The following is a 26,765-nucleotide window of genomic DNA, read 5'->3' as shown; positions in this document are numbered from 1 at the left end:
TCACGGGAACGGCCACAGGGCTCACAAGACTCGTCTGAATGTCCCCCGGTACCTGTTGAAAACATTTATGGAAGTACTGTATATGGAGACTGTTTAGTGCCAAAAATAAGAGGTTAAATGAATGTACAACAAAAAACACATGTTTCCGGATCTTTCTTATGTCTCTTAGATATAGATATAGGACAGACACTTCAGAACAAAATTCCTTGTTGAAATTTTTTTGGGGATTGTTAGCTGTTGTTTTGTGTAGTGAATCTGTAATTCATTGTGTTTGTTTGGGCTAATAGCAATAAGGCCCAAAAATGTTTTCATCAAATATACACTATATCTACAAAAGTATGTGGACACCCCTTCAAATTAGTGGATTCAGCTGTTACAGCCTCACCCGTTGCTGACAGGTGTGTAAAATTGAGTACACAGCCATGCCGAAGTGGTAGGCCACACAAGCTCACAGAATGGGACCGCTGAGTACTGAAGCATTTTGCACATAAAAATCATCTGTCCTCGGTTGCAACATTCACTACAGAGTTCCAAACTTCCTCTGGAAGCAACGTCAGCACAATAACTGTTTGTTAACAGCTTCATGAAAGTGGTTTCCATGGCCGAGCAGCCACACACAAACCTAAAATCGCCATGAGCAGGGGGGAAACGCATTCTCTGGAATGATGAATCACACTTCACCATCTGGCAGCCCGACGGTCGAATCTGGGTTTGGCGGATGCCAAGAGAACACTACCTGCCCCAATGCATAGTGCCCACTGTAAAGTTTGGAGGAGGAATAATGATCTGGAGCTGTTTTTCATGGTTTGGGCTAGGGCCCTTAGTTCCAGTGAAGGGAGATCTTAATGCTACAGCATACAATGACATTGTAGATTGTGTGCTTCCAACTTTATGGCAACAGTTTGGGGAAGGCCCTTTCCTGTTTCAACATGACAATGCCCCCGTGCACAAAGCGAGATCTATAAAGAAAGGGTTTGTAGAGATGGGTGTGGAAGAACTTGACTGGCCTGCACAGAGCCCTGACCTCAACCCCTTGAACACCTTTGGGATGAATTGGAGCGCCTACTGCGTGCTAGGCCTAATTGCCCAACGTTGGTGCCGACCTAATGAGCGCCCAGTTTTCATCAAGGCTCACTGTACTCTGCTCTTTAAAAAAATATATTTTACCCCGTTCTCCCCAATTTCGTGGTATCCAATTGTTTTAGCAGCTACTATCTTGTCTTCTCATCGCTACAACTCCCGTACGGCTCGGGAGAGACGAAGATTGAAAGTCATGCGTCCTCCGATACCCAACCAAGCCGCACTGCTTCTTTCACACAGCGCGCATCCAATCCGGAAGCCAGCCGCACCAATGTGTCGGAGGAAACACTGCACCTGGCAGCCTTGGTTAGCGCGCACTGCGCCCGGCCCGCCACAGGAGTCGCTGGTGCGTGATGAGTGACCATTGGGTTCTTGGTCACCTCCCTGGCTATGGCCCTTCTCCCCCGATTCATCAGTTTGGCTGGTCGGCCAGCTCTAGGAAGAGTCTTGGTGGCTCCCAACTTCTTCCATTTAAGAATGATGGAGGCCACTGTTCTTGGGGACCTTCAATGCTGCAAAAATGTTTTGGTCCCCTTCCCCAGGTCCTTCTGTAGCTCAGTTGGTAGAGCATGGCGCTTGTAACGCCAGGGTAGTGGGTTTGATCCCCGGGTCCACCCATACGTAGAATGTATGCACACATGACTGTAAGTCGCTTTGGATAAAAGCGTCTGCTAAATGGCATATTATATTATTATTATTACAATCCTGTCTCGGAGCTCTACGGACAATTCCTTTGACCTCATGGTTAGGTTTTTTGCTCTGACATGCATTGTCATCTGTGGAACCTTTTTATATAGACAGGTGTGTGCCTATCCAAATCATGTCCAATCAGTTGATTTTACCACAGGTTGACTCAAATCAAGTTGTAGAATAATCTCAAGGATGGTCAATGAAAACAGGATGCACCGGAGCTCAATTTAGAGTGTCATAGCAAAGGGTCTGAAAACGTATGTAATTAGGTATTTCAGTTTTTTAAAAGATATGTGTTGTCATTATGGGGTGTTGTGTGTAGATTGAGGAAAACATTCAATCAATTTTAGAAGGCTGTAACAATGTGGGGGAAGGGGTCTGAATGCAGTGTGTATGTATGTGTCTTTATTTACTTTAAGAGGTCTTCAAAAAATAGCAAATGATCCTTGGTATGACCTTCTTTAAACAATTCCACATAGCTTAGTAGGACCCCCCATCTTAGACTGGGCTTAGACTATTATGGCTTAATGCTGTAGCAAGGTTTTCTGCAGCTCAGGTTTTCAGCAGATGGCTCAGCTGAATGTATTCCCACTGACAGTTGGTCCTTTTTATAGCTACTGAAAACGCACCTGCAGAAAATGGTGTATACACCATGCCTCAATGTCCTCCTCTCAGGGAGACAGCAGCACATCAAGCCCTTATCTGGCAATTGGTTTCAGTGCCTCTCAGCTGAATCTGAATCCAGCAGCTTACCATGGAGACAGAGAATGAGAGGGAGACACCAGGAGACAGACAGGAAAAGACCAGAGGGAGAAAGAGACCGACAGACATTTTGGGTTAATGAGGATGTCGGGTAAAGGGCAAGAGGGAAAAAGGAGGAAAAGGAGAGAGAATGATGGATTGGCTACTGAGGTGAATGGTGAAAAAAGCAGGTAGGAGAGAGAAATGGAAACATTTGGTTTGTCAGTAATTGCATTGCTCTGTTTCCACTGTCTGAAGGAGTAACACCCTATCCTGCCTCGTGGTAAGTCTGACATTGGCATGGTCCCAGGGATCAGGGTAATCGGACAGGTCTCTGAGGGGGGAACATTATGTGAGCGGCTGTAGTCCACTGAAATACACTGGGTGTCAGGTCATCCTGTCTTGACTGTATGTACCAGTGGTTTTAGAAAACGTACACTAGCATGTTAACTAGCAATGTAAGTAGCATTTCATTGGTCATTTAAACCCCCTGGTAACCTAAGCAAAGGACATTGGGACCTTGATATGTTCAGTGTGTGTGTGTGTGTCACTCCTCTAATTGTCTTGTTGTGACACACTCCTCTTGCCTTGTTGTGACACACTCTTGTCTTGTTGTGACACTCCTCTGATTGTGACACACTCCTCTGATTGTGTTGTGTCCTCAGGGACGTGTCGTCCGTGGAGCTCCTGATGAACAACCACCAAGGCATCAAGGCTGAGATCGACACCCGCAACAACAGCTTCACCAACTGCATCGAGCTGGGCAAGTCCCTGTTGGCAAGGAAACACTACGCATTAGAGGAGGTGAGGGGCCAACAATGTCATAACACCCTCACAGATACTGTTACTTCCATCCTCCGTTCTGTTTCTCTTTTTTGCCTCGTTCTACTTTTGTCTCTGGATGGAAATATGGCTCCCTCTAGTGTTGCAGTGTGTCATTACATGTGTGGTGTTATCCTCAGTTAACTAAATGTCCCTTCAATTTTCAGATCAAAGAGAAGTTACTACAGTTGACAGACAAAAGGAAAGACATGATTGACAAGTGGGAAGACAGATGGGAGTGGCTAAGATTGGGTAATTCTATCAAATCGTGTTCAGTCTGTTGCACCGTATTAGCTACTGTGTAACTGTTGCTTTATACTGCCATGTTGTCTGACTAGCTGTGTTTCTGCCTAGTTCTGGAGGTGCACCAGTTTGGTAGGGATGCGGGTGTGGCTGAGTCATGGCTGCTGGGACAGGAGCCATACCTGTCCAGCAGGGAGATGGGGCAGAACGTGGACGAGGTGGAGAAACTCATCAAGAGACACGAGGCCTTTGAGAAGTCCGCTGCCACCTGGGAGGAGCGCTTCTCAGCGCTGGAACGGCTGACTACGGTGAGAGGACGTGATGTTCACAACTCACAGAGCTGTAGGTTAAACCAGTCATACAATAACTCAATTTAGTTTTTCATTCAACTAGGCATCCATCCTATGAGGGACATTTTCTTGGGCTTGAGATAGTTAAAGAAACTAACTCATATAAGATAAGTGTGTGTGCAAATTAAGAGGCCTGTTCTAACTGTTCTGTGTGTAGGGTAACCCATGATGTCTGGCCGCTCCGCCAATAATATGACAGAAACTGACTGGTTCCTCTTGATCCTAGACAGAGTAAAGGTTATATCCTGCACACCAGTAACAGAGCTATCGTTCTGTTTTGGAGCCTGTTTCAGGGGAAAGATTGTGGTGGAGAAATCGGTGTTAGCTAGGTAACCAAGATAATTAAGATGTCTTATCGGCAGAATATACTTATGAGTGAACTGTTGAGCACTAGTCATTAGAATGTCTCCTTTCAGCCTCTGGGGTTGACGGCTGCACTTCCTCCCATATATGGGCCTCAATCACCTGGGGTCCAGAGAGGGGAGAAGTCATGCGTGTCTATCACATGTCCCTGTTGCTATGCAGAATATCAGCAGGGCGTATGGCAAAGGAGGTCAGAAGGAAACATTGTTTCCATATATGAACTGTGTCTTTACTGCAAACCATGTGAAGGGATGGTGTGAGTAATGGGGAACCAATCACTTGTCTCCACAGTGTCGGTGCATCAGTCACCACCTAGGGTGAGAGAGTTTTCACCTTGCTGAACTAGGGGAGAGAACAAAGTAACAACAAATGTCCTAAGTACTGAACAAAACAAGTTATTTTGTATTTGGGGCCGAAGGTCTGGCACAGGATGTGTGGGGTTGGTGTTTGGAACCATTGTGCGTCATCTATGAGGTTGTGCCTATCCTGACCTATCCTGAGATGGTATATAACCCAGAAGCTCACTCCACTCAGTGGGCTCTCACTCCTTCTCCTGCCGGGGTGGGGCGACCAGCCTCATTATAATACGTTTTTAATCAAACTAATACCTTGATTGATTGATTTTTGCCTCTCCTCATTAATAGTTAAAGGTAGAATTTCCACTACATTCTCCAAATCTCTCATCTCATTTGTCTATCAGTCAAATTGACTTAATGAAATGACTTTAGTTTCTCAATTTCAATCTGACTAATTAGGTTGGTCATTAATGATTTGTGTGTTGGTTTGCGATGCAGATGGAATTACTGGAAGTGAGAAGACAGCAAGAGGAGGAAGAGAGGAAGAGGAATCCGCCACCTGCAGAGACCCAGACGGACGATGCATCGCCACAGCAGAGGTGAGAGAAAAGCCTGGAGCACCACACTAAAATGTTTGGTCTGTCTGTCATGACTTATTTAGTGTGTCTGTTCTGTGTCAGTGTTTAGACTCAACAGACACGATCTATTCTGGTCTTGTGTTTGTCCTGTATTTTGCACACTATTACACAGAGCCGTAATCACATGGAACTCCCATCTCCAATTACTCAAGCAAACAGCCAAATGACCTTCAAGAAATGTATAAAACAATATCTCATGGCATATTAAGGACTGTGAAATGACACACGCAACACACACGCTATCACACTCGAACACACACAATCTACACATGTTATTCTTTAGTAGTTTTGTTTGTATATGGTTGTGTTTTACATTTGATAGACTGATCAACAAGGACCGCCAAACAGTGTTTTGTTACTTGTCATATTTTGTGTTTTGTGTGGACCCCAGGAAGAGTAGCTGCTGCTTCTGCAAAAGCTTCTGGGGATCTGAATAAACCTATAAACAGACATAGAGGTAGATTCAGTGAAATGACGTGGCCTTGAGCAGCACCTCCGATATTGAGATGAGCTAGATGCAAGACTTCGCTCTCATACAGTCACACACAGAATCTGCACGTGTGTGTGTGTGTGGTACAAGGCCAAAACAACAGAAGTTGAGCCTCTCACTGCAATGCTCTAAGGAGAGGAAATGAACCCACTATGCCGTTTACTTTGTGCACTTGCATCACATTTCTGAGTCTACCTTTAGGTGTGTTTGGGGCTGACTGTTTTCTGTGTGTTTATAGATACAGCATTCGGGACTGTCTGTCTGTGTGTTATGAATGTCCCAGTGTGTTTATACTGCACTGACTGTTGTCTCTGTGTGTCGTCCCTACAGGGAGGGTGAGCAGGTGTCTCAGAACGGACTGCCATCGGACCAGGACTCCCTTCGGGTTAGTTACCGCTCCCCAGCCTACCAAAAGTACACCAGCTTTCAGACCCGCAGGACTGGGACTGGGGGCAAGAATGGCGGGTGGGTCGGACCGTGACCCCGAACACCCCCTGCCCCCCACCCAAGGGGAGGACTGTACACCCCCCACCCCCCCCACCAGTGATTCAGACAATTAGTCACACTTATTCCTCATTTACCATTTAGCCTTATCCTATGTCCATTAAAAAACACTATACCTTATCCTATGTCCATTAAAAAACACTATACCTTATCCTATGTCTGTTACAAAACACTATACCTTATCCTATGTCTGTTACAAAACACTATACCTTATCCTATGTCTGTTACAAAACACTATACCTTATCCTATGTCCCTTACAAAACACTATACCTTATCCTATGTCCCTTACAAAACACTATACCTTATCCTATGTCCGTTACAAAACACTATACCTTATCCTATGTCTGTTACAAAACACTATACCTTATCCTATGTCCGTTACAAAACACTATACCTTATCCTATGTCTGTTACAAAACACTATACCTTATCCTATGTCTGTTACAAAACACTATACCTTATCCTATGTCCGTTACAAAACACTATACCTTATCCTATGTCTGTTACAAAACACTATACCTTATCCTATGTCTGTTACAAAACACTATACCTTATCCTATGTCCCTTACAAAACACTATACCTTATCCTATGTCCCTTACAAAACACTATACCTTATCCTATGTCCCTTACAAAACACTATACCTTATCCTATGTCCCTTACAAAACACTATACCTTATCCTATGTCCCTTACAAAACACTATACCTTATCCTATGTCTGTTACAAAACACTATACCTTATCCTATGTCTGTTACAAAACACTATACCTTATCCTATGTCCCTTACAAAACACTATACCTTATCCTATGTCCCTTACAAAACACTATACCTTATCCTATGTCCCTTACAAAACACTATACCTTATCCTATGTCCCTTACAAAACACTATACCTTATCCTATGTCCCTTACAAAACACTATACCTTATCCTACCTTGAGTATTCCTTTTTCTTTTATTTGCGTAATGCGTTTTAATGCAAATTACCTTTGCTGATTGCAGTTTCCTGTGTTGCTGTTTTTTTTATTCACCTAATCTTATTCTAATCTCATCACAGCGGATTTTGCTGGACTGAACATGGATAATTAGATCAGTTTTGCTTAATAGGTTAGTTATTAGTGCTTTAATCTTTTATACCTTCATATTGCTTCAAACCACCTGGTGCCTTTTATTGATAGATCAAACACTACTGAGGACTGCTTAGCGCTGGACCTGCTCTGCAGTAGCTGATAGATGGTAGCTGCGGTAGCTGATAGATGGTAGCTGCGGTAGCTGATAGATGGTAGCTGCGGTAGCTGATAGATGGTAGCTGCGGTAGCTGATAGATGGTAGCTGCGGTAGCTGATAGATGGTAGCTGCGGTAGCTGATAGATGGTAGCTGCGGTAGCTGATAGATGGTAGCTGCGGTAGCTGATAGATGGTAGCTGATAGATGGTAGCTGCGGCTACATACTGGACTATTAGCTGATCAGATGTAAGCAGAGCAAAGATTACATGGGAAGGTGGAAATAAGATATGAAACCAATTTGGATGGTAGAGGACCAGATATAAAGTTGTTAGGCAACCCTATTTCAAAAGCAGAGATTGAGCAAAGGATCAAAACAATAAATTAATACATTATTACATTTTAATCCTAGTGGATTGAAATTATTTATTGGTTGATAGAAAGTGAAGCATAAATGGGACACAAGCACTACGTATTCTAGAATCACAGTGAGTGTGTGAGTGAGTGAGTGTGTGTGTGGTTGGGGAGTAACGAATTACATTGTAGGGATTTTTTTTTTACACGGGTAACTCTAATCCGTTTTGTTACAAGCAAAAATATTGTAATCAGATTACAGATACTTTTGAAAAACTAGATGATTACTTCAAGGATTACTTTTAAATTCAGTAGGAAGTTTGCGGAAAAAAATCTTTGACTCTTCTGTTTCTCAATGACGTTCAAATCAGCATTGAAAAAAGGCGCACGTTGAAGTTTGTTCCACCTGAGAGAGTCTGACCACAAGTCAGAGACCACTAGGATGACACACCAAATGGGTTTGATGGATCGCGGGAATAGGCTTTTGTAGGCCACAGTCCAAGCTGTGTCTTCCAATGGAGCGATTGCTGTCGGCATCCAAAGATTATCCAACTTGAATAAACGCTTGGCGTTAAGGATGACGGCAGTGGTCTAGTTAGTCTACGGTGATACGGATATCACTTGTTATTGATATCTTCATAGCGCATTGATGTGAATCACACTGCTACTCTGTCATTTAGCTATTTGCGCCTTACGGATTGGATTGTGCTTGTGGATGGCTCTTCACAAATCTAAATGTGTATTTGAACCCAATAATGGTTGAATTTAAGAAGTTTAAGCTGCCTATAAATCATTGTTTTTGAAGCCAGTGAAAAATGTGCTCTCGCTCAACACCTGCACAGTGCGGATCCCAGCCTATGGAATAAAGTGGGGATTTTATTGCTCAATCTAATTCATGCTGCAATTCTTTAATTTTTTTTAATCCATGGGCCTAAAGGACACATGTTCCAACTCGCTCACTTTTGATAGACTTAAAGGGGCAATCTGTAGCTGCTACATCCACTTTTAGAATTATATCTGTCGATCTAGAATATAACTTCGAAATGTCTCATGAGTATAGTTCAACTGTCGTACCACATCAGAACCCAAAATATAAGCTTGTTTTTCTCTATGTTTGTAGACATGTAAACAAACACTGTATAGCCTCATAGCATGGTTGAAACAATAATTTTGATATCATGGATGGTCAGTCCTTGTATTCATAGCTCTGTCTATTAATCTGAGAGTGGTTACATTTCTCCTGGCCCATCCCTCAGCTTTTTACCAAAACAGAGGCGGGGCAAATGTTTTGTTAATGTTTCATCTGTGGATTTGCCCTTTAAACAGCTGCATATTATCAAGATAAGATATCAAAGTGTCACCAACAAAAAGTTAAACAATAGGCGTATAGCAAATGCAGCACATGGCATTCATTTTTCACATGTAAATAGCACTTCATTAGCCCTCAAAGCATGCCATTCCATTAGCGCAGCACTTATTTTTCAACTCAGTCCATGACAGCAAAATCCTAAACAACAGAGTAGGGCTGGCTAATAAGTCCTTAGTTTTGGGTTATGCTCAGGTAAAATAATTTGGCTAATCTATATTTCCAAGTCCTATTCTTGAAGATGAAAGGGTTTAACATTTATTGGAATGACTGGAATTCTGGTAGATTTAGATTTTTTATGTAAAGATGTAATTTAATGGTATTATTATATGTAGTAGAAAGTGATGGGTTAGAAGAAGCCTACATAACCAACCCATAAAGTAATATTTAACATCATATATGGCCAGCTATGTAAACTTTAACATTGATTTATCCTGCAATAGATGTGGTTCAATTGTCTTCTTCAAATGCCTCTTAAGGGGAAAGTAATCTAAAAGTAACTGAATGTAATCAGATAATAGATTGGGTAATCTAAAAGTTACTTTACTGATTACAATTTTGGTAACAGGTAACAAGTAACAGAATACATTTATAAAGTAACCTACCCAACCGTGTGTATGTGTGGGGGAATGAAAAAGGACCCCCCCACACACACTCACTGTGTAGATTTCTATTTGTCTTTCCCTTATTTCCTCTTTCCTTTCCCCCCTCCCTTCTTTCTCTCTTCCCCCTCAGCTCGACACTCCTCTCCTCCTGTCTCCATCCCTGATGATAATACTGTTTATGTATGTTGTTATTTACAAACTTACCATGTGGAACCTGAATAACTGACAGACAAAGTGCACGACTTAAATCGGTAACTCAGTAATGCCATTAAATCATATTCTTTAGTCCTCTCAGGTTTCAAGTGGCACCAGATCAAGTCAACCAGGTCTCTTGCAAAATAGATTTATCTCAGTGACTTACCTGAATAAAAAAAGGTTAAATAAAATTCAAGAAATCAGAAGTAGTGAGTAGCTACTGTATCTTTCCCAGATGTCCATCCATTTCACATCTTCACCCTCGTCCAGACCACCCATACATGATGTCATAACGCCATCATACAGTACCATCTCAAATACCATTTCACTATGTATGATTCACTTCACTATGTGGAAGGGATATTCGTATCACTTCACTGTGGTAATTCTGTTTTTAGGTTTGTTCCAGTGGTAGCGAATGTGTTTGTGTGTGTAGAGGGGTATGCACCCATTCCTATCAGTCATTCATTGGTCCTCAGTAGGTCTATGGTACCTGCTTTCATGTTACTATAGCTCTGTCTATCGGATCTTCATTTCCTCCCTGGTTGTGTTCATGTTGGTCCACCCTTGAATCATTTCTTCCTTGCACACACCACACTAACACACTTTCCCCAATAAAACCTTGGTAGTCAATCACTTACCATGTTTGTTCTGTTTGTTGTCCGTGTACCGTGTTTTTGTCCTCATGTCTTATGTTGGTATATTGTTTTGCATGTCGTCATTGTTGTTAATCACCTTCCACTTTCAGTGACAACTGTTATTGTTTTATATTCTATGGTTTCGTCCCGGGGTTGTTTTATACACATTCATGTGCAATACTTTTTCATTCCATTTTTAATTTCATTGTCATGTAGATATCATTTATCCAGTGGACGTCTGACATTAAATCTACAGTATTTTATTTCAGTGTAAAAAGGCACCCATCCAAACTGGGAGGTCAATGTTTGAGCAATTCTAAGGTTAGTGTGTATAGTTCTGCATAAGGGTAATTTATAAGGTAACTACAGTTACTACTATCAAAATTATCCTCCAATTCAATCAAAGTTGATCTGAGATTATTTATGTAGTGGTGATCAGTCTAGCTGGATTATTATCAGTTTGGAGAACATATTTGAGAGAATTTGGGTGCAGATGTGACCATTAATAATATAATTCCCGATGTGAGTGTCAGCCCAAGCGAAAACTATTTTAGCTTTTACCCTGAACATTTAACAAAGAGGCGATGACAGATATCACTCCCATGTTGCACCAATCGAAGACTGCAAAACCTGGCAGCGATGCAGTCCAACTCCAGTGTTGGTCCAGCCAATGGCAGGATCTCTGTATAAGCATCAAGGATTTGTCCATCGCCTGGCAAGCTCTCAGTAAAAGTATCCATGATTGGTCCAGCCTTGAAGAGCTCAGTAATGGGTAATGAGTTGGAGTGGGTGTGTTGTGAAATAATATTTTAACTGGCCAATTTTGCCTTCCCCTTCACTTTACAATAATGAAACAAATGTCAATAATGAGTTCAAACAATGTGCTAATTGTTTGGGATTTTGGTTTGGTCTTTCCCTCCTTTTCACTCCCTTTCTATCTCTTTATTCAACAGTGTTTTGTGTGGGCGTGGCAATGTGGTGGGCATGTCTTAACCTCTGATCTGTGCATGTCTTTGAAATGCTCTCTCTTGCTGTCTCAGCTGGACCCCGGTCCCACTATAATCAATCCCATAATCCAACGCTCTTCTAGATCAGTAGTGGCTCAGCTTTTCTCAGAATCTATATAAAGGTTGACTGAGGTGGCTTACAGATTTTTACTGCATTTGCAAGCTTATCCCTCTAACCAAGCTTAGATTATCGGCATTTGAGTTTGTCAAACAGTGAGTCACTGCAGGTGAGAGTGAATCAAACTGTTAGTGTAACCTCATATCAGACGGCTGTTCTTCTAGTCAGATTTGGGCTCCCGAGTGGTGCAGTGGTCTAAGACTGCATCTCAGTGCAAGAGGTGTCACTAGCACCTGACTTGAATCCAGGCTGCATCACATCTGACTGTGATTGGGAGTTCCACAGGGCGGCTCACAATTGGCCCAGCGTCGTCCGGGTTTGGCCAGGGTAGGCCGTCATTGTAACTGACTTGCCTAGTTAAATAAAGGTTAAATAAAAAGTGTAAAAAAAGATGGAGGCAGAGAGGTTCATTGTGAATCAGTCAGATTGAGTCATTGGAGAGACAGGTTAGAGTAAAAGTCTCAAATGGAGGGCACTTGATGTCAGAGAGAAAGTTGGAGAGATCCAGTGAGCGGGTTAGAGAACAGTCAGACGGAGATGCAGTTAAATACTTGATTAGTTTCACCTCAGGCACTGAACTCTAAGAGCTGAGGAACTATATGGAGCTGTGGACCTATAAGGAGGGGCATTATAGCCAGAGGTTGGAACAAAAGTTACACATAGACAAAGTCGCAACACTGTGGGTGATACAAAGATTGAGACATGATGTGAGGATAGCACAGTCACTCAGAGGTGACTCAGCTCTGGGGTTCTGTGTCATTCATCTTATGATGACTCTGGGCTATAATTGTGAAATAGAGGCACACCACATTGCCAGTTTGAGGCTGGTGTAATGGCATTGTTTTGGTTTATACAGACCTATCCAAAGGCTCTTTTTATGAAGACATTTTCCCTCATCAAATGGAAATGTGGAGACGCATTGTGATGAACTATTTATTTCTCATTTACAGTACAATAGTTGTAGAGAATACCGCTTTGAACTTAACTATACTTGTCTTAAAGCCATATTGTCATATAGCAATCAAAGGGAACATACTGAATGTTTCTACACTGCCTCTCATCCTGCATGAAGCTTTATCCAACTCTGACTTCCAGCTCCACTGTGTGTTGTCTAGCCCCAGCCTTCTCTAATACTTGTTTCTGACAGGACAACGTAGAGGAAAGTGACATCGTTAATGGGGTGGAGGAGCCCAGCCCAGGCGCGTCGCCCGGTGAAGCACGCAAGGCCAAGCCCAGCCAGGCTGCCACACTCCCGCCCAAGTCCCAGGACTCAGACCCAGCCAACCAGATGGAAGGCTACCTGCACCGCAAACACGAGTGGGAGGGTCACAACAAGAAGGCATCCAGCAGGTACACACAGATACAGTTGAAGTAGGAAGTTTACATACACTTAGGTTGGAGTCATTAAAACTAGTTTTTCAACCACTCCACAAATTTCTTATTAACAAACTATAGTTTTGGCAAGTCAGTTAGGACATCTACTTTGTGCATGACACAAGTCATTTTTCCAACAATTGTTTACAGGCAGACTTATAATTCACTGCATCACAATTCCAGTGGGTCAGAAGTGTACGTACACCAAGTTGACTGTGCCTTTAAACAGCTTGGAAAATTCCAGAAAATTATGTTATGGCTTTAGGAAGCTTCTGATAGGCTAATTGACTCAATTGGAGTTGTACCTGTGGATGTATTTCAAGGCCTACCTTCAAACTCGGTGCCTCTTTGCTTGACATCATGGGAAAATCTAAATAAATCAGCCAAGAAAAATTGTAGACCTCCACAAGTCTGGTTCATCCCCCAAACGCCTGAAGATGCCACGTCCATCTGTACAAACAATAGTACGCAAGTATAAATACCATGGGACCATGCAGCCATCATACCGCTCAGGAAGGAGGATGCCTTCTGTCTCCTAGAGATGAACGTACTTTGGTAAGAAAGGTGCAAATCAATCCCAGAACAACAGCAAAGGCCTTTGTTTAGATTCTGGAGGAAACGGGCACAAAAGTATCTATCCACAGTAAAAACGAGTCCTTTATCGACATAACACAAAAGGCCGCTCAGCAAGGAAGAAGCCACTGCTCCAAAACCGCCATAAAAAGCCAGAATACGGTTTGCAACTGCACATGGGGACAAAGATCGTACTTTTTGGAGAAATGTCCCCTGGTCTGATGAAACAAAAATAGAACTATTTGGCCATAATGACCATCGTTATGTTTGGAGGAGAAAGGGGCAGGCTTGCAAGCCGAAGAACACTATCCCAACCGTGAAGCATGGGGGTGGCAGCATCATGTTGTGGGGGTGCTTTGCTGCAGGAGGGACTGGTGCACTTCACAAAATAGATGGCATCGTGAGGCAGGAATATTGTGTGGATATATTATTTATTTTTTAATTTGGACATTTTTCTCCCCAATTACGTGGTATCCAATTGTTTTTTTTTTTTTAGTAGCTACTATCTTGTCTCATCGCTACAAATCCCGTATGGGCTCGGCACATTGTTAGCTAATCCAAGTTTATACATTTAAAAGGCTACTTGATCAATAGAAAACCCTTTTGAAAGTATGTTAGCACAGCTGAAAACTGCTCTGATTTAAAGAAGCAATAAAACTGGCCTTTAGACTTGTTGAGTATCTGGAGCATCAGCATTTGTGGGTTTCGATTTAAATGCTCAAAATGTCCAGAAACAAAACCTTCTTCTGAAACTCGTTGATGTTCCATAGAAAAATCAGCTGTTTCCAGCTACAATAGTAATTTACAACATTAACATGTCTACACTGTATTTCTGATCAATTTTATATTTTCTTTCAAAAACAGGGACATTTAAGTGACCCCAAACTTTTGAAAGGTAATGTAAGTTGACACCTGCTCGTCAAACATCATTTCAAAATCATGGACATAAATATGGAGTTGGTCCCCCCCTTTGCTACTATAACAGCCTCTACTCTTCTGAGAAGGCTTTGAACTAGATATTGGAACATTGCTGCGGAGACTTACTTCCATTCAGCAACAAGAGCATCTGTGAGGTTGGGTGATTTAGGTGTGGCTCGCAGTTCACCCCAAAGGTGTTCGATGGGTTTGAGGTTAGGGCTCTGTGCAGGCCATTCAAGTTCTTCCACACCGATCTTGACAATCCATTGTCATGCTCAAACAGGAAAGGTCCTTCCCCAAACTGTTGCCACAAAGTTGGAAGCGCTTAATCGTCTAGAATGTCATTGTATGCTGTAGCGTTAATATTTCCCTTCACTGGAACTAAGAAACTATGAAAAACATCCCCAGATCATTATTCCTCCTCCGAACTTTAGCTGGCATTATCTATTTGGGCGGGTAGTGTTCTCCAGGCATCCTCCAAACACAGATCTGTCAGCCAGATAGTGAAGCTTGATTCATCACTCCAGAAAACGCATTTCCACTGCGCCAGAGTCCAATGGCGGTGAGCTTTACACCACTCCAGCTGACGCTTGACTATGTGCATGGTGAACTTAGGCTTGTGTGCAGCTGCTCAGCCATGGAAACCCATTTTTATGATGCTCACGACAAACAGTTCTTGTGCTGACGTTGCTTCGAGGCAGTTTGGAAGTCGCTAGTGAGTGTTGCAACTGAGGACAGATTATTTTTATGCCTTATGTGCTTCAGCATTCGGCATTCCCATTCTATGAACTTGTGTGGCCTACCACTTCGCGGCTGAGTATTATTGTTGCGTCTAGACGTTTCCACTTCACAATAACAGCCCTTAGTTGACCGGGGCAGCTCTAGCAGGGCAGAAATTTGCCGAACTGACTTGTTGGGAAGGTGGCATCCAATGACTGTGCCACGTTGAAAGTCACTGAGCTCTTCAGTAAGGTCATTCTATTGCCTATGTTTGTCTATGGAGATTGCATGGCTGTGTGCTCGATTTTATACACTTGTCTGCAAGGGTGTGGCTGAACTAGCTGAATCCACTAATGTTAAAGGATGTCCACATACTTTTGTGTATATATAGTGAACATTCCTTTTTGTCTGTTTCAGATCCTGGCACAATGTGTATTGCGTGATCAACAACCGGGAGATGGGCTTCTACAAAGACCATAAGAGTGCCAGCCAGGGGATCCCTTACCACAACCAGATCCCCATCAGCCTGAAGGATGCTGCGTGTGAGGTCGCCCTCGACTACAAGAAGAAGAAACATGTTTTCAAACTGAAGTGAGCACTACTTAGTGAATAGCTCCCTCTGTGTCTTGCATTATCAGAAGATGAGGTCTTGCATACTGTAGCCAGTAGTATGCTTTACTCAAGTTTTTATTTTCCTTTTACAGAGCTACAGATGGCAATGAGTATCTCTTCCAAGCCAACGAGGATGTAAGTTTGTTTCGCTATAAATTCGTACAGTGTGTGTGAGTGACGTTCTTCCTGTGAATGTTGTTTACTATCTTCAGTCCTTGTCTCCATGTGGATGGTGTGGGTGTCTGAATTTTGATGTATTGGTATGATCTGTGATGTGTGTCCTGATAAATCCTTGTCTGGGCCGCAGGAGGAGATGATCTCGTGGATGCAAGCCATCTCCAGCGCTGCGTCCTCTGATAAGACCGAGATGACCCCCAGCAGCCATAGCACCCCCACCTCCAGCCGAGCCCAGACCCTGCCCGCCTCCGTCGCCCTGGCAACTGAGTCCAGCCCTGGCAAGCGTGAGAAGGACAAAGAAAAGCGCTTCAGCCTTTTCAGCAAAAAGAAATAGACCCCTCAGCCCCCCAATGCCATTCCTCTCATCTCCCCTGCTCCTCTTAAAGCCAGACTCCAGCATGCAAGCTCAGAGCCAAAACTCCACACTCTGTGCCTAACAATCCTACAGCTGGGCTCAGAGGTCAAATACAGTATGCCATTTTCTTTTTTTAAGATAAGGAACAAACAAAAAAAGATGAGAAATGATGTTAAGGTAGACATGATGCTTTGGGCAGCTGACATTGTAAACCATCCATAATTCACCGCTGAAAAACAAGACCGGGTTTCCAGTTAAGATTTCTTTGTATTTTTTCCTCTGTTTTCCTGCTTTCCCATCCCCGTGCTTTTCACTTGTTGCTTTGGTTGTTTTTTCCCTGTTCTTTTTGTAGTAGTATGTAGTTTCTAGGGTCTGGCCTCAGTTTTGTGAGGCGATCTTTGAAAGATGACATTCTTCTGAGTTGAAAAGCAAAGTCAGTGGTGCTTTGAACTGTGTGTATAACAAACTATTAAAAACCAGTTTAATTTCACTTACTAATAATAAGCTCTACAACCATTAAGCTTCAATGTAGTCTCATTTTATCCCCTAAAATGTAGTATAACACATTAATTTGGATGAAAAGACAGGGGTTAATTTTCTCCATCACTGTGGCAAATTTCTGTCATATCCCTTCAAGATATTGGACTTTCAAGACGCAAATGGTACGTTCAAGACAACTGGGAACACAGAAAAATATGAGGTCAAATCATGACTTCAGTGATCTTCAGGTCGGAACTCGAGAAAGAGGCTGGATGATGTTCTTTTCTTTTTTTTGACTTCCCAGTTGTCTTAAACGCACTGAAGTCGGAAGTCTGAGATTTCCGAGTTCCCAGTTGTTTGGAACACAGCCAAAGTGTCACTTGCCACGTCATAATGTTCATGCAAAACACATCATCATGATGTGGCAATTGAAACTTTGCTTCTTGAAAGGCCATTTTCTTGAAACTTGACTGCTGACATGCAAAACATTTTGGGACTTTATCAACTGTGGACTTATGAAATAAATACCAAAATATAGTTTTTGGGTGGAGTTTTCCTTTACGTTTGTCATGATTTTTTGTACAATGTTATCATGTACTAGTCCGGCTCAATAAATTGCTAAGACCAGTCAGAATGTTGGATATCCATGAAGAACTAGAACACAGATTAACACAGATTAATGAAAACATTATTCTGTCCTTCATTAAATTTGTTTTCCTACATATTTGAGTTGCATTATGTATGTTTAAAATGTATTGAGCATAAAAATGTATGTACAATAAACACTTTAAGCATTGTTGTTAAGTGGAAAAGTGAATTCTGAAGCATTTACTGGAATAAGTCTTGTCATGGGAAAATGGTTGCTTGTTGGCTATAGCACTGCATATTATCATTTTTGCTAAAAATCTCTGGCTATTTGATAAAGTGTGCATTTCTCTGTCACTACCTATTGTAATGAAATATTTCTTCATATTGCACAATCAACAATGCAATGATGGGAGAAAGCTTGTTTTCCATAGCAGGTTCTCTAAGTATGTAGTTTAATATGGACCAAGGTCACAGGTAGATGGAACTGCACCAGTAGACGTTTACCCTCTCTGTTAAATATGTGCAAAACCATTAAATTGCTTTTAAGATGCGATCTCTCTTTGTTTTCAGTATGACAGCTTCACCCCAAATCAGAAACTATTCCTGTTGTCTTTACAGCTTCTATAGGATTTAATACATTTTAATGACATGCCTCATTAGGTGCAACCACTTATTATTCATTACAAAAACGCTCAATGCTTTTACTAAGAAATTAGACGTTACTATGTAAAAACATGTTAATGAGTAATTACATTTCTGTTTAAACGACAGATAAGCAATGAAAGGTATGTAAAGTCCTATGTGTCCTCTTTCACCTCATTTAGGCAATATAGATTTTTCTGACTGTCCGTAACTCTCAGTATTGTTGGGTCACTCAATTCTTGGTTCCCTTTCACAATTGCCTTTGCACCATCTAGTGGCCGAAAGGAAATATTGCAGCCCCAGTAACATTTCTTCAGATAACTAATCTCATTCCCAGATACTTGGTACCTTGGAAAGAGGTTAGCAGAAAGCTAAACAATTTATCAATGGAAAAATACAGATGTTATTTTAATTAGTTCTGATATGAGACAAGACTACTATGGGCACCAGTTTGATCAAATGGTTTCGAGGGTAAGAAGGCATGGACTGCTGTTAATTGAATTAACCACTTCCAGCCCCTCCAGAAACATCAGCACTGCCGACCAATTAGGTTTGTCACTTCATTTGGGTAAATTGAAGCCTGTCCTCCAAACGAATGTAAGAATAACGTAAGAATAACGGTCAAACGTTGCAAGACTATGTAGGGTGGGCTGTAGGTAGGAGAATCCCCTATGATAAATTGTGCTGTAAAATGATCAGATCATGGGTTAACCATGTTGCTTTTAATTTCGACGTTATTTCATACCAATGGCCATGAAAGGAAGGAAACTACAAAGAAGACTGTTAACAGGTTGTAATTTGACTATCAAAGTAACCCCCTTCGCAGAGTACTCACCTCTGCGTAATCTAACAGCCAACCTGAGGGGACAGGAGCGTGGGATATATTTCATTGAGATTATGAGGCGGACGATGCTCCCCGTCTCTAATTGGGAAAGGGCAGTAATGTTCCTTCAACATTTCTATCACAAGAGGGCGCAAGAGTACCAGTGTATTGGAACTATTATATTGCCAAAGTAGAAATGCTCACTAACAGGAATGTAAACAAATTTGTGCACCGCATTTGAGAGAAATACGTTTTTTGTCCGTATGGAACATTTCTGGCATCTTTTATTTCAGTTTATGAAACAGGACCAACACTTTTAAATCTTGCACTTCTATTTTTGATTAGAATAGATTGGTTTATTCCAGGGTTTCTTAAACTATGGTCCGGGACCCAAAGTGGGCCCAGGACATGTGGGAGGTGGGTCACGAGTTATGAGAATACATCTATAATCGCATACTATTTCTTCTTCATTTGGGTTACAGAAGAACGGTCAATTTCTCATGAGAACGTTTGAGAGCCCCTGCTCTATTCTATCAACCCTGACAACCAGATATCTGGGGTCAACAAATCAATACAGTTTGAAACAAATTCTCCTCTGCATTAATTCAAGCAGTGACTCGCAATTACTTTGTGCATCAGTAGTATTTGTAATTTTACTAGCCACAAAGAGTATGAGGTTAGAACCCCAGGAAGAGTAGCTTCTGCTAAAAGATCATGGGGATCCAGTACACAGTGCATGAAATAAACCACAGAACATATCTTATTATTACATACTTTTACCCAGCAGCATACCCTGGTTAGATGATTAAGGGAGGGGATGATGTATTATAACGAAGTAACATTTGACTACTTCCCAGCACCATGTCAACATGAACAGTTGTCTTAGTTAGATTAGGCTTGGCATTGACATAGCAGCTTATTATGTTGCCATGGTTAGGCTAGGTGGAGCATAGCAATGGTCTGAGGAAAGCCAGTTCTGTTTTTGCTTTAGCCAACTTCTCTATCATTCATTCTCCTCTATCACTCATCCATGATATATGGCGTGCATGGCAACCAGACCTGGGTTCAAATGAATGTATTTCAGTATTTGTTATTTAAATACTTATTTTCTGAGTATTTTAGTGTTTTCAAATAATGTGGCCTAGATCAATGACTTCTATTGGAAGTATTTGAAAGTATTTTCAAATAATTTCTTATAAATAGCCTACTACTTGAAAGTATTTTCAAATACTTATTTCAAATACTATTTTCAAGTACAAGTATTTTCAAGTCGGAACTTTACATACACTTACAGTGGGGAGAACAAGTATTTGATACACTGCGGATTTTGCAGGTTTTCCTACTTACAAAGCATGTAGAGGTCTGTAATTGTTATCATAGGTACACTTCAACTGTGAGAGACGGAATCTAAAACAAAAATCCAGAAGATCACATTGTATGATTTTTAAATAATTAATTTACATTTTATTGCATGACATAAGTATTTGATCACCTACCAACCAGTAAGAATTCTGACTCTCACAGACCTGTTAGTTTTTCTTTAAGAAGCCCTCCTGTTCTCCGCTCATTACCTGTATTAACTGCACCTGTTTGAACTCGTTACCTGTATAAAAGACACCTGTCCAAACACTCAATCAAACAGACTCCAACCTCTCCACAATGGCCAAGACCAGAGAGGTGTGTAAGGACATCAGGGATAAAATTGTAGACCTGCACAAGGCTAGGATGGGCTACAGGACAATAGGCAAGCAGTTTGGTGAGAAGGCAACAAATGTTGGCGCAATTATTAGAAAATGGAAGAAGTTCAAGATGATGGTCAATCACCCTCGGTCTGGGGCTCCATGCAAGATCTCACCTCATGGGGCATCAATGATCATGAGGAAGGTGAGGGATCAGCCCAGAACTACACGGCAGGACCTGGTCAATGACCTGAAGAGAGCTGGGACCACAGTCTCAAAGAAAACCATTAGTAACACACAACACCGTCATGGATTAAAATCCTGCAGCGCACGCAAGGTTCCCCTGCTCAAGCCAGCTCATGTCCAGGCCCGTCTGAAGTTTGCCAATGACCATCTGGATGGTCCAGAGGAGGAATGGGAGGTCATGTGGTCTGATGAGACAAAAATAGAGCTTTTTGGTCTAAACTCCACTCGCAGTGTTTGGAGGTAGAAGAAGGATGAGTACAACCCCAAGAACACCATCCCAACTGTGAAGCATGGAGGTGGAAACATCTTTTTTTTTTTTACATTCCGTCTCTCGCAGTTGAAGTGTACCTATGATAAAAATGACAGACCTCTACATGCTTTTTAAGTAGGAAACACTGCCAATTTTGCAGGTTATCAAATACTTGTTCTCCCCACTGTATGTTGGAGTCATTAAAAGTAGTTTTTCAACCACTCCACAAATTTCTTCTTAACAAACTACAGTTTTGGCAAGTCGGTTACGACATCTACTTTGTGCATGACACAAGTCATTTTTCCAACAGTTGTTTACAGACAGATTATTTAACTTAGAATTCACTGTATCACAACTCCAGTGGGTTGGAAGTTTACATACACTAAATTGACTGTGCCTTCAAACAGCTTGGAATTTTCCAGAAAATTATGTCATGGCTTTAGAAGCATCTGATAGGCTAATTGACATCATTTGAGTCAATTGGAGGTGTACTTGTGGATGTATTTCAAGGCCTACCTTCAAACACAGTGCCTATTTGCTTGACATCATGGGAAAATCTAAAGAAATCAGAAAAGAAATTCTAGACCTCCATAAGTCTGATTCATCATTGGGAGCAATTTCCAAATGCCTGAAGGTACCACGTTCATCTGTACAAACAATAGTACGTAAGTATGAACACCATGGGACCACGCAGCCGTCATACCGCTCAGGAAGGAGAGATGAACGTATTTTGGTGTGAAAAGTGCAAATCAATCCCAGAACAACAGCAAAGGACCTTGTGAAGATGCTGGCGGTAACAGGTACAAAAGTATCTATATCCACAGTAAAAGGAGTCCTATATCGACATAACCTGAAAGGCCGCTCAGCAAGGAAGAAGCCACTGCTCCAAAACCGCCATACAAAGCCAGACTACAGTTTGCAACTGCACATGGGGACAAAGATCGTACTTTTTGGAGAAATGTCCTCTGGTCTGATGAAACAAATATAGAACTGTTTGGCTATAATGACCATCGTTATGTTTGGAGGAGAAAGGGGGAGGCCTGCAAGCCAAAGAACACCATCCCAACCGTGAAGCACGGGGGTGGCAGCATCATGTTGTGGAGGTGCTTTGCTGCAGGAGGGACTGGTGCACTTCACAAAATAGATGGCGTCATGAGGAAGGAAAACTGTGTGGATATATTGAAGCAACATCTCAAGACATCAGTCAGGAAGTTAAATCTTGGTCGCAAATGGGTCTTCCAAATGGACAATGACCCCAAGCATACTTCCAAAGTTCTGGCAAAACGTCTTAAGGACAACAAAGTCAAGGTATTGGAGTGGCCATCTCAAAGCACTGACCTCATCCTATAGAATTTTGGGGGGCAGAACTGAAAAAGTGTGTGCGAGCAAGGAGGCCTACAAACCTGACTCAGTTACACCAGCTCTGTCAGGAGGAATGGGCCAAAATTTACCCAACTTATTGTGGGAAGCTTGTAGAAGGCTACCCGAAATGTTTGACCCAAGTTAAACCATTTAAAGGCAATGCTACCAAATAATAATTGAGTGTATTTAAACTTCTGACCCACTGGGAATGTGGTGAAAGACATAAAAGCTGAATATTCACCTACTTATCTAAATACTCACTTTCAAACGTCCCTGAAAGTAATTGAAATACCCAAAATATGATTTGAACCCAGGTTTGATGGCAGCACATGTCAGAGGAGTTGGCTATCTGGCAACAGGCTTGGCAGGGTGGAGCAGTGATTCAAACCCCAAGCAGTTGTTATGGTGAGAAATAGGTAGGCTGCTAGAGTCCCATGTGAGTTGTCATTCAAGGGGAGAGTCTCAACTGAATACTCACGCATCCTCTCTCCTCGCCTCCATTTCAAAATCCATTGGATGTGAGAGCCAGAGGTCCCTCCCCTCTGACCTTCTCCTCCAAAGGGTGTTGATAAGGAGGCGAAGAGAGAGGACGCTTGAGATTCTTCCAAGGTCTATGTGAATACGACTAGAGGAATATGAACTCAGCCAGCCAACTCCTCTCACATGCAACATAATCACAGAGAGCCCTACAGGAGGCCCAGTTGAATGGCATGGTAGATTGCACTGGCTCTCCAGTGAAGTCTGTCACCCTGCAGTGCTGTTCAAGGGGCTGGTAATGGCATGCTCTACTTAGCATTTAGCCTTTGAGAACGTTCTACACATCAGTTCCAATAGTCTAGTTTCCATCTAGAATAATTATTGTACTATGAACCCACCCACCTAGCTTTCTTAAGATGAATGCACTCGAAGTCGCTCTGGATAAAAACATCTGCTGAATGACTCCAATGTAAATGTGAAAGTATGCAAGGATATTAGAGTACAGAGGATCAGTCAAAGGGGGACTTAATAATCAGTAAGAGTTTATGGTTGTTTGACCCTTTACAGAAAATGTACTGGTGTTCTGATTGGAGATTCATGGATACAAGAGATATTCAGCTCTAGAATGCATCTGTATCACATGTGAGTTAAAGACTCTCCCTTTGATTCAACTGTCTCAAATTTGACAAATCAAAATATGAATATGATTCAGGCAAAATTATTATATCCCATTTAGTTTCCTATTTGGGATTGAACTCCATCCAATTTCATCTACCATCGAACTTGTCACAAAAAAAATACAATTTATCAGTTGCTATTCGATTCAGTCAGTTCCTATTCGGTCTAATCTCTTTATTTTTATTAGGGCCTACAATTTTAATGATTCAATTTAATTAAATTTCACTCATATGAATTGACTCAATTATTGCTGATCGTAGAAGCTGCCATTCTGTTTTCAGACCTAATCGATGTATTTTTCATCTGTAGGTCTTCAAGACCTTGGACAGCGCTTCACTATTGCTGACTGGTAGTTGTAGTTTTCAATGTTTTGGACCAACGAGAAAGCGTGAGAGAGGGAATGCCTCAGCCATAAACACATCAATACCCATAAACCTGTGCAGCTCGCCGCTCATCGTCGGTGGCAGTGCAGGGGTGGCTTGCAGGGTGTTGTGGTTACTAGCTCTTCGAAACCAGAGAGAGGCTATTCTAAAAAAAATATTACGTTTAAGTACTTGATGGGGAAAGTCTCCATTACGTTACTACATTAATATTAAAATGCATTGAATAACACAGTGCTAGACCTCCGCTCAGCTTTCCACCCCGGTTTATCAAAGTCATCGCCTGCCATTCGCCCATATGAGTAGGTTTATTTCGCTCGCTGCCCGGAATCCCTACTTTCATCCATCCATGTGAGATGCGGGAGATACCGTGGAGTCGCGGGGTGAGCAACTGTGTTTGGAAGCCCATAGATTGTTTGCCTCTGCACGGAAGTTAGCAGAGCATTTTCATTTTGGGGCGTCTTCACAGCGGCGAACCAGCTGTGGCTGTCAAAACAGGTCGTACTCTGTCAGGGTGATTTGCTGTGAAAATCCGTAATTCCTCACAATTGTTCGATTCTCAGATTTACTCCAACCAGATTTGTGAATGGAAGACAGACATATTGCATGTTCGGCCTATTTTCTACATGTTTGTTTGCTTTGAAATGTTTATTTGTTAGTTATTGTCATGAGAAATATATAAAACCGCAGTAACTATGGCTGATGTTACGGTTAAGGATTAGTGTGCGGATTATATTTCAGCAGCAGCCGAATCCCCCAGCAATTGTGTTCATTTTCTGTTTGTTTATTTGGCTAGTACCTCTGTTTTCGTTGTCATTTGAAAAGGAACCCATTATAAATGGATAAAAAAAACAATGTAATGTCATTTAGTGGAGTAAATAAACTTTTGTAAGACATGGTAAAAGGTTAAAAAATATATTTTTATGAGGAAAATAATGAATTAATCCACAATCTAAATTAGAGTAGGCTAACATAGTAACAATTCAGACAACACCGTGTCTAAAGGCAAACATTATGAATGGGTCTTAGGTGTATCAGTCCTTGCCGGTGTTTTCTCAAAACGGAATGTGCACATCTGCTGTAGGATGCGGGAATTAAACTGTTTATGATAGGCTACATATAGGAAAATGTAATCTGTTAGGATTTTTCTCATTTAATCAGTGAGGGGCTCATAAGGTTTGCACGTGCATGTCAGTGATCCGTGGTTGTGGTGCAGACTACTGTAGGGTGGAATAATTCACTAAACTAACAAATTGTCAGATATCATGGCGGATCGGACTGCTCCGCATTGCCAACTGAGATTAGAATGGATCTACGGGTACAGGGGGCATCAATGCCGAAACAACCTGTACTACACCGCTGGAAAGGAAGTGGTATATTTCGTGGCTGGCGTCGGCGTGGTTTACAATACCAGAGAACACACTCAGAAGTTTTACCTGGGCCACAACGATGACATTATAAGGTGAGTGTTACTTGGAATATACATACAGTAGCCTTCAAAACAACACCAAGAAGTCTATGCATAAAGTGCGAACAAAATTCGCACAATTTAAGAATGTAGAATATCCATTTAAAACATAACATTGTCCTCTCATTAGCATCTCTTCAAAATCACACATTTTATTTAATCTAAAATAATCTCAATGAATACCTTAATTAAAGCAATAAATTGTTGCATGGCATCACTCCAGTGTTGCTCTATCCCTTGTGAGCCTTCCCTGTGCAGATGTAATGTGTATCCTGCCCAGAGAGGCTGTGTACTACATGAGGGAGTCATTGCAATAATTGTATTCATAGAAGTCATTGGGCTACTATTTGTACTATGACTTTCCTTATATCTCGCATGACTGTCTACATCAAGACTGACTGCATCACGACTGACTGCATCACGATTGTCTACATCACGACTGTCTACATCACGACTGACTGCATCATGACGGACTGCATCACGACGGACTGCATCACGACGGACTGCATCACGACTGTCTACATCACGACTGTCTACATCACGACTGTCTACATCACGACTGTCTACTTTACGACTGTCTACTTTACGACTGTCTACTTTACGACTGTCTACTTTACGACTGACTGCATCACGACTGACTGCATCACGACTGACTGCATCACGACTGACTGCATCACGACTGTCTACTTTACGACTGTCTACATCACGACTGTCTACTTTACGACTGTCTACATCACGACTGTCTACTTTACGACTGTCTACATCAAGACTGACTACATCACGACTGTCTACATCACGACTGTCTACATCACGACTGTCTACATCACGACTGTCTACTTTACGACTGTCTACATCACGACTGTCTACTTTACGACTGTCTACATCACGACTGACTGCATCATGACTGTCTACTTTACGTCTGTCTACGACTGACTGCATTACGACTGACTGCATCACGACTGTCTACATCACGACTGTCTACATCACGACTGTCTACTTTACGACTGTCTACTTTACGACTGTCTACATCACGACTGTCTACGACTTTCTACATCATGACTGTCTACTTTACGACTGTCTACGTCACAACTGTCTACATAAGGCCGATTGCATCACGATTGTCTACTTTACGACTGTCTACATCACGACTGACTGCATCACGACTGTCTACTTTACGACTGTCTACTTTACGACTGTCTACTTCACGACTGTCTACATCACGACTGTCTACTTTACGACTGT

At 41.9% G+C, this 26,765-nt stretch overlaps 2 protein-coding genes across 5 annotated transcripts in view; both read left to right on the top strand.

Annotated features, from left to right (window-relative positions):
• LOC118369821 (spectrin beta chain, non-erythrocytic 1-like) overlaps window positions 1-18,071 on the top strand; it is a 122,586-nt gene extending 104,515 nt beyond the window's left edge. For 3 of the 4 annotated variants that reach the window (XM_052498682.1, XM_052498684.1, XM_052498681.1), the window contains 9 exons: window positions 3,177-3,315; window positions 3,501-3,585; window positions 3,688-3,884; window positions 5,084-5,184; window positions 6,044-6,098; window positions 12,869-13,071; window positions 15,724-15,897; window positions 16,011-16,053; window positions 16,226-18,071. In XM_052498682.1, coding sequence (XP_052354642.1) covers window positions 3,177-3,315; window positions 3,501-3,585; window positions 3,688-3,884; window positions 5,084-5,184; window positions 6,044-6,098; window positions 12,869-13,071; window positions 15,724-15,897; window positions 16,011-16,053; window positions 16,226-16,429 — 1,201 coding nt within the window. In that variant the 3' untranslated portion in view covers window positions 16,430-18,071. Of the gene's footprint in view, window positions 1-3,176; window positions 3,316-3,500; window positions 3,586-3,687; window positions 3,885-5,083; window positions 5,185-6,043; window positions 6,099-9,893; window positions 10,597-12,868; window positions 13,072-15,723; window positions 15,898-16,010; window positions 16,054-16,225 lie in introns of those variants that run through there. The other variant, XM_052498683.1, reaches the window with a different exon arrangement.
• Window positions 18,072-24,124: 6,053 nt separating this feature from the next.
• The window catches only part of LOC118369819 (echinoderm microtubule-associated protein-like 6), a 131,506-nt gene continuing 128,865 nt past the window's right edge, over window positions 24,125-26,765 (top strand). Inside the window, 2 exon segments of the mRNA XM_052498680.1 lie at window positions 24,125-24,438; window positions 25,316-25,517. Of these exon segments, the coding sequence (XP_052354640.1) occupies window positions 25,321-25,517 (197 nt within the window). The 5' untranslated portion in view covers window positions 24,125-24,438; window positions 25,316-25,320.

This window comes from Oncorhynchus keta, chromosome 36 (genome assembly GCF_023373465.1).
Source record: "Oncorhynchus keta strain PuntledgeMale-10-30-2019 chromosome 36, Oket_V2, whole genome shotgun sequence".
NCBI classification, from domain to species: Eukaryota; Metazoa; Chordata; class Actinopteri; order Salmoniformes; family Salmonidae; genus Oncorhynchus; species Oncorhynchus keta.
The sequence above is the reverse complement of the archived record's forward strand: the minus strand, read 5'-3'. Positions and strand labels throughout refer to the sequence as shown.